Below are 8974 nucleotides of genomic sequence, written 5' to 3' on the forward strand. Positions count from 1 at the left end.
ATCTTTAATTGGGTACAATAAGTGAAACAAATTTTAACATCCCATTAGACCTGTGTGGCAATTGGTTCAAGAAACCACAAAATATAATGACATTCTAGTGTGGCAATTGGTTCAAGAAACCACAATATACAATGACATTCTACACCAATTACTATAACGAGAAAGCAATAGCCTATCATTGTCATCCACAATCTGATCAATATATGGGATATTAGGTTAACTTTCAGTGAAGTGCTCTATTATCAAAATTGATAGTTTTGAGTGATAATAAAGGACAAGAGGGTGAGATGCACAAAATGATTAGTAGTCAAGAACCCATCGGCAAAGGTAGTCCATATCTGATTGCTGAAGCAGATAAGCTGTTGAGATGAAATATCAGTACTTCACCTTCAGCCTACTAATGTATAGTCATCCTAACAAATCAATTGTGAATGTATAGTCATCCTACTAATGTATAGTCATCCTACCAAATCAATTGTGAATGTATAGTGTCTCTTTGGACAAACACATTATGTTTTAAGTCCTGCACACTGCTGCTCCCTGTTACGTCAATTGAATGGGCTAAGGCAGCCCAATAATCACAAAAGTTGAATGAAGTTCTTCTATTTGAATGATAATGATTATCAACCATGTCCCAACATGGCTACTATCACAAGAATTCCCCTCCATCAAAATCAGCTGCAGTTTGACTTCCATAAATAGCCTCCAAAGGAGGATTAGCAGGCTGGTTCCGACCTAGAGGGAACTTCCAGAAATTGTCTGAATACTCAAAGAACACATAAAACAGAACAGCTGAACCCAATATCATTGCTATCAACACCATGTAGATTTGCCACTCTGTTGAGAGAAAAAAGTAGTTCATTAAGATAAAGGATGCTGATCAGATCTCCAATTTTCAAACTCTAGATAAACAATGCTAATCAGATCTTTGATTTCCAAAAAAAAAACACACACACATCCAGCAACCCCCACCGACCCACTCACCCACCTATGCATCCAATCCCAAACACCACTACTTTGATTAAGAAGCAAAAGTACCTTTGGATCTCCAATATTCAAACTTCAGATAAACAATGCTGATCAGATCTTCAATTTTCAAACACACACTGACACACCCAACAACCCCCACCGACCCATCCACAGTGCATGCAATCCCAAATACCAACACATTGATCAAGAAGCAAAATACTTTTTGATTACAGCTTTATTAAAGTCTTCCTATCCACAAAAACTAGGTCTGTGAATCCCTTTAGATGTAAGATGAGCTTCACCTTTCCATTCCTTGTGAGAAGCAACTTTGCTTACTCTTGCTGTAGAATCAACAGATGTGGACAATAATGCTCTGCATTGATTGAAGAGGCAACCAATAAGAAACGTCAAAAATTGAAAGCACAATAGCAGTAAACACACACATTAAAAGAAATACAATGAACCGCCAATGTAGTTGACAAGCTACAAGTAAGTGTGCTGATGCAATCCAGATAGAAAAGGCATGAAGTCTTTAGCTGATGCAGTACCAGCAGTTTCTTTAATTAATTTATTAACTGCATTCCAACATCCAGTGTGACTGACAAGTATGGATCTTCCCACTTTTCTGGCAAAAGTTCCTGCTATTTTGTATGGCAGAAACTGTTGCTCTTCTTAAACACCCTTCATTAAGGAAGCTGCAAGGAAGTATGTACCTTCCTCACTGAGGAAGCAATATGGTTAGCAATTGGCATTTTGAACCATCCAAACAATCTCAAGAAGGCAAAGGACCTTGCAGTTTTTTTCAATCTGTGTGAGCTGTTATATGTGCAACAGTCCATGCTGTCTATATATAGGAAACCCTCAAATGTCAGATTACATCTCAATGCATTGTTCATTTCTCTCAAATTTCTCTTTCTTTTATTATGGAGTTGATTCTCTAATGAGCAGAATGATATTAGCGCTCTACAAAGTAGGGGGCGTCAAGTGCCTAGACCTTCGGGTCACTTTGGGCCAATGGTTGGTCAAATCCAGCTTTGGGTCCTTGAAAGACAGTCATAGGGTTTTTGATTATAAGCATATGCAGTGATCCACAGCATATCAATATATTAAAAAACCTCCAATACCTCACATCCCACCTCAATACATTTTTAATTGCCAATCTCAGATCTGGTATCAGGACTGTAGGTCCTATTCCCTTCATTCTATCCTTGGTGGCTGTCACATCCAAGAGTAGCATTACCCTTTCTGGTTGCTGCATTTAGGTACTGTTGTGGAGCTGCTGCTGCTGCTGCCTCAAAGCCTGCTTCTGTGGCACTTCATCTAGGTGCTCTGTTTGGCTGACCATGCTTGGCAAGTGGCTTATGAAGTATCCCCCACAGAAGGAACTTAAACAAACATTTGTCTTCAAAGCTAAGAAAGAAAATCTGTGTATGTTACGTTTCATTTCTTTGAAGATCTGCCAGGCTTTCATTGCTATAAGTGCAAACAGAAAGCAGAAATCCAGGAGGCAGCCTCTACAGTCAAATGACTATTTCATGTGCTCCAGCCATAGCTCTACTGAAAATTGTCGTGATAAGAGTGCTCAGTAGTACCAATTCTGCTTGGATTTGCTTATGGTCTAATCAACGCTTTAATTGAGTTGAGTACGAGATTGCAGTCCACATCTGAAAGCAATGCAACTGAGGAATGCCATAGTTCTAGTGTGAAAGGGTGTAACCCACTCACCTCAATGAAATGAATGTGGTATAGGGTGTATGGGATGCAGGAGGATCGTGTTACACAGGGCTAGAACTTTTCCAGAAAGGTGTCTAGCATGTACTAAACATAGCATCAACCCAATTTCTCTCACACTAATTTGACAAAAAAGATGATACATGCTTCTCACAACCTAAAATTAATCATTGCCATGCTGCTATGGTGTACTATCTAATTTGTAAAGCTCTTTAGAAAAACAAAGTTTCTCAACCAAATGGAGCACATACACACTAACTTGTATAAACATATAATATAATAGCCCTTGTGCAACCCAATATAAGGACAGTCAGTTGAATAAATGCAGATTTAGTTGACACATTCCTGTAGTTAGAGCTGGCTGTTGCATATAAACTGCAACCAAAAGCTGGAAAAATAATGAGAAACAGGGCCCAACCTGCCATTGGGAGAAAATTCTAAAGCTGCAACGGAAGATGGCTGTGCATCTTTCACAAGTTCGACCATTGCCATTTTCTTGGCCTCAATGATGTAAAGATCTCCAACTGCAGTTCCACTGCACCAGACAGAAAACTCTCAGAACAAAACCCCAACAAGCACACTTTTATTATCAGGATGTAGTGCCACGTACAATGCCAAACGCCTGCCATCATGCCGGATGGTAAATGTTGTAATTGGTTCCTTGGAGAATTGTTTAACCCCAATCTTACTCCAGTGCTCCATTTCCCATACACCAATGAAACCTTTGCTAGCTATTTGATCCAAATATAAAAGGGTAAGATTGTTGCCATCATATGTTGACTTATGTTATCTTCAAAACTTCAACGCTTCACCTCTTGTGAAAGCTATGAATAGGAATGGCATAGTTCCATCCTTTGAAAACCTGCATGAGCCAAACACTTCACCCTGTGATGAGTCAGAGGAATGTCAAAATGGTCAATCAACTTAATCAAATTCACACTGCAATCAAAATAAACAGCCATGTTATCACCATTTCATGAATGTGAGGCACACTTCACATGCTATATTATATGCAAGTTTTCATGTGAATGATGAACGGAATCAATTCAAATGCACAGACTGACCAATTCAATGGAATGTGGAGTGCACTTCACAAACTATGGTATATTAAAATTTCTTTGGGAATGAAGACAATCAGTTTATCCAAAGTCTCCATGCAAGGAAAAACAACAGACTTGAGCAACCTAGCCATCTAATGTGAGATGGCTCTACCAACCTTTTCACTTCGTGCTATTGTTGCTAAAACAGTTGACTTCTCAATGTCCCACACTCGACATGAATTTCCATCATCAGGTATGGCGGCCAAGAAAGCCCCATCTAAGCTGCCATTATCAAAAGGAAGTGAATTAGCTTTGAACTTGCAGGTGTGTAAGCTAATCAGCATTGCTCTCACTGTGCTCTAGTAACACAGCTAACTTCGTCAGTCACCTTAAATCAAGGCTCTTCAAGAATTTGCAACCTTGAGGCTGATCAAACTTGATCTTCAAGCTAGGCCACTCGAACACTCGTAAATGTCCATCCTGCAAAAGTGTATTTTGGTACCACTCATAAACAATTATTGTTTTTCTCTAAGAATATAAGTTGCTCCTAGAAAAGTTCAGAAATATACAAGTTTTGAGCTTTACTTTTCCACCAGTTGCCAGAGAGGAGCCATCGACACTGAACAAAAGACTATTTTGGGGCCCAATACCTTGTAAGGGTACAAGGCTCTCTTCAGATGCTCTGATCTCTAAAGGTCCTGTTCCTTGTAGTACATAAAGCCTGCATTCGATAGCATTTTCTTCAATAAGCACAAGTGCAGTCACTGATGCTGCAATCTTAGCAAGGCTTTACCTGCAAGAGTCTTTAAATGAACAAACAATTCCATCTCCACCAGGATGAGCAGCAATACACTCTGGGACTTCTTCTGTGTCGATATTATGAGTCTGCCAGAAATCCATTGTGTATAATCAAACAGTAAAGGCATTACTGCAAGCATGGCTACGAATCATAAGTCCACATACTGCCAAATGCACTTCTGTGTAAACACATGGACCTACTCGCATATGAGAGCATTATAACCAAATAGGCATTTTGCACAAGGATGCAGTAATCGAGCTTACGGATTCATTAAGCAAATCTTGTTCGAATTCATAGCGGGCTAACTCCAAGCTACCCTTGGATGTATTCTGCGCTGCCGCCGCTTTCCCGAATACGACGTGGCCAATCTCTTCTTTCCGCGATCCAGGACCACAGGCCCACACAGCGCAGGACAAGGGGGAGCCCTCTCTCTTAAGACCTCGCAAATGGCTTGCTCTAACTCTTTTGCTCATGGTAGAATGGACCTGGTATTGTGCACGAAACCCTAGCTCGTACCTGGTGCTCGAGTCTTTGGCTGCAGCAGGGACCTCGAATCGGAGGACCTTGATAGAGGAAGCTCTTCGAAGAAAGCAGAAGATATCCTCAGAACCCTAAATTGGTATGGAAGGCGGGCTGAGCGATCGTCGTGTTAATCGATGAACGCCTGCAATCGACTGTGGTTGCCTGTTGGGTGATCGTGATTCCAAAGAGCAAACATTCTCGGTATATTCTCTTCTGGTTCGTTGACTGGCCTCTGAACATCACTATAATCTAGATCCTATACTACCACTATTATATCATAATCGCCATACTATAATGATAATGACCATATAGTATCACCATACTATATATCATTCTGCTATATAACTGATAACTTCCATATAGAAGTATGATGATGATACTACTATCATATGGTAGTATAATATATAGTATCACCATACTCTATATCATATTACTTTTAATCATTGGAAGTATGGTGATTATGATTATCATTTACTAAGAACATACATAGTGCACCATAATCACCATATTGCTATAAAGTAATGATAATCACCATACCTCTCTAATAGACTAGAGCACAAAGGGTAGGAAAACCAAGGGTGCAAAATTGAAATTAGCATCTCTCGATAGCTTTTGCACTCATATACACTTCGTCTCTTAGCGTATGTGCAAGCTAAGAGGCCTTCGGAAGCTCCAATGCAAGAAGGCTCTATATAGCCCAAGGTGAAGAAATAGTATGTAGATGGGTACATGGATGTTGAATAAGATGTTGTTTGGCTAAAAGAGAAAGTTGTGGATGTCCACATTATGGCATAGGCTCTGCTTGTGGACGTGCAAAAAGTCAATCATGACTGGAAGCTAGACTACATATTCATCTCCAAATAGAGTGCATAAGACAGTCATCAAGCTGCCCATGGGTTCCTTTGGCTAGAGGTGTTATGATTTCACAACTATTGGTGTTTGTTTCTCATCATGGGGTTATTTCTTTTTTATGAAGAATTTTTAAAGTGGATTCATGTGTGTTGTAGCTAGCCGTGTTTCAGGTTTGTTGGTAGAGGTTTCTACCGAGTTTTGGTTGAGACTCTTGTAGCTTAGTATATTTCAAGTTCATTGGTAAGTTTTGGTTGGCAAAGGAAAATTAGCTCTATGGGGTTCAAATGGAAATGTTGGGGGTAAAGGTGCCTCCGCCTAGCCGCCCATGTATTACTACACTGACAATACCCGCCACTGCACATTACAGGTGGCGAGCGCCCGTCACAGTCACTTATTCTTTATTCTTTTAGTGACAGTTTGAATAAAGGAAGGCCCAACCACACATTGTGGTTGTTGGAGTTCTCACTTTCGAGTCTCTCTCTCTCTTGGCTCTTGCTATCCATCCGTCATAGCTCTCACTGCCAAGCTTCTTCCGCCTAGGTTCCACTTCCCTTCCAATTGGTATCAGAGCAAAGGCATTGGAGCTTACCTAGCATTCTCTTCAGTCGCCCAGATTTGAAGAGCTTCACCCTGAGCTTCAATGGCAGCCATGGCATCTTCATTTGCAGGTATGTTTTGATCTCCCGCCTCCTCCCCGAGCTTCCGAACCTTCAACGGCTTCTTCCCGGGCTACATCGGACCCCCCTCGACATTGCCAAGTGCCGCCAAGGGCTGTAGAAGATCCCCCAACCCCCAAGAGTAGCTAGCACAAAATGGACGCATTTTTAGGGGGCTGGGTTGATCCCCTCCTGACATTTCCAGCTCCTTCCCTGGCTTCCAAGCATTGTTTGCAACCTTGCTAGTCATCTTCAGACTCCCCGGCATTGGATCTTGGCTCCCAGTGCCAGATTCGAGTGCTTTCCCCTTCAGCCCTTTGCTGTATACATAGTCCCAGGACTGTCAAAACATGGCAACACTTGACATTTATTGTTTAATGCTTCTTGGCATTGCCCGTTTGATGCCTATTGATGCCCAAATGTTATGGGATACTATGTCTATGCTTTGGGACCGATTTGGAATAGATTTGAGCACCATTTGAGCTTCATATAATAGTAAATTGCTTGTTTTAATACAGTGGGCTGAAGCTCATTTACTTGGTGTATGCATTGGTTCATGGATACGGGGTGCTCACTGGAGGTTTGAATGATCATACCGATGTATTTGGAGGTTGTTAAATGCTTCTTCTTGGTTCCAGAATGCTTTTGAGCTTGGATTAGGCTCCAACTCAGTCGTTCTTTACTGGCATTTGGCTTCAGTTGGCATGCTTTGGACCAGTTTAATGCCTATTGTCACTACTTGACATTTAGGCCCCTTGCATTTATGCTTTGGTCAGATATGGATGCCACTTGGTTTGCCCATGCTTGACAGTTACTTGGAGCTTCGTCTTCAGATGTATTTGAGCATTTTGGACCTATTCGCAATTACATTTGGTTGTCGGTTACATGCTCTTTGAATGCTTTCAGGCTTATGCTTTACGGGTCTAAGATAGCTTGGGATTTATGCTCCGGATGTACCCTACTGGGATTTGGCATGTCTGATGCTATGTATTTGATGTATTAGAGCATTGTTTGCTCTCTTTGCATCTGACTTCACTTCCAGTGGGAGCCTCTTGGTATATTCGGATGTACACAGAGTCATATTTACAGATGAGCTTGAGCTTGTGGGATAGTTAGATGCATTTGCTCTCTTGAGAGCTTTATGTCTGCAGTTTGTCTGTAGTGAGCTGATTCGATACGCCTATTGGGGCAGGCACCTATCTCTGTCACATGTTTGTCAGTTTTGTATGCATCTTGGATGGTTATGTATTGAGCTTCTTGCTCTATCAGTTGTGCTTGTGCTTGGTCTCTTCTCTTACCCCAAGACCCATTACATGCATGACTTCTGGACCTATGAGATGTTTCTTGCCTGACAGGTTATTGGTTTGACAGTTCTTGGTACCTTCTTGCCCTTGGAAACTCATTGTTAGATGTATCTTGCTACATGGTAGTTGCAGTGACATATGTATCAGTGATTGCTTCATTTTGGGACAGTTTTACATACCGCTGTCATTTATTATAGCAAGCTGAAATCTGTAGATTTTGAGCACTTCTATGAGGGTAATGCTTACTATTTGATGTCATATTGGTCATATCTAGTGGACAGGTGCTTCTCTTGGTGAAATCCACCCTTACAGCTAGTTTTAGCAGTGGTTTTAGTGCATATTTTGCTAATTACAACAACTTGTAATTTGACTTTTTTGCTTTGATTTGGGACAGTATGGCTAGTCATTTGAAAGACACAGCTCTCTTTAACATTGCCAAGTTGGATGGTACCAACTATGGGTATTGGAAGTCCCAAATATAGCAGGTTTTGGTGTAGAAGTTGCAGATTAAACCCTTGTGTTTCAAGGGTGTTAAACCTAAAGATATGGATGATGATGTTTGGATGGAAGTTGATGAGCTATGCAAGTCTACCATTATTTTGTCACTCTCAGAAGAGGTCCATCATAATGTTGTTGAAGTTGAGAATCAGAGTGCATGGCATTTATGGGAGAAGATTCAGGAGCTTTATGCACAGCAGAGTTCTGCGTCACAGATGTATTGGTTGAAGCAGTTAATGGACCTTCGCATGAAGGAGGGGACCTCCCTTTCATCTCATTTTAGTCAGTTTCATGCTATCATGAAGAGTCTGTTTTCACAGGGTATTGAGTTCAAAGACAACTTGCACCCATTGTTTTTGCTTGGCACCTTGCCTGAATCATGGGATGTCTTCCGTACTGCCATATGCACGAACAAGCTTGATGGGCTAAAAATCAAAGATGTTGAGAGTGCTTTATTGACTGAGAAAATCAACAGGAGAAACAATGATACTTTCCGCTCTTCACATGCATTGACCGTTAGAGGTGGTAGAAATGGCAGGCATGATAATGTTCATAAGGGCAAGGACTCTCAAAAGTCCATGTCCAAGGCACGTGGTCGCAGTA

The 8974-nt window shown here is 41.1% G+C and overlaps 1 protein-coding gene across 1 annotated transcript; it reads right to left on the reverse strand.

Annotated features, from left to right (window-relative positions):
- Window positions 1–221: 221 nt before the first annotated feature.
- LOC148024475 (SEC12-like protein 1) lies at window positions 222–5318 on the reverse strand. Its single transcript, XM_087694112.1, has 10 exons — window positions 4803–5318; window positions 4534–4625; window positions 4326–4461; window positions 4129–4220; window positions 3917–4022; window positions 3513–3585; window positions 3311–3431; window positions 3119–3235; window positions 1272–1342; window positions 222–837 (listed from the first exon to the last, which is right to left on the reverse strand). The coding sequence occupies exons 1-10, from the start codon at window positions 5010–5012 to the stop codon at window positions 650–652; spliced, it is 1206 nt and encodes a 401-aa protein (XP_087550238.1). The 5' UTR covers window positions 5013–5318; the 3' UTR covers window positions 222–649.
- Between the last annotated feature and the right edge of the window lie 3656 nt (window positions 5319–8974).

Source organism: Lygodium microphyllum, chromosome 15 (assembly GCF_053477565.2).
Source record: "Lygodium microphyllum isolate KBCC chromosome 15, Lygodium_microphyllum_v1.1.10, whole genome shotgun sequence".
Classification (NCBI taxonomy): domain Eukaryota; kingdom Viridiplantae; phylum Streptophyta; class Polypodiopsida; order Schizaeales; family Lygodiaceae; genus Lygodium; species Lygodium microphyllum.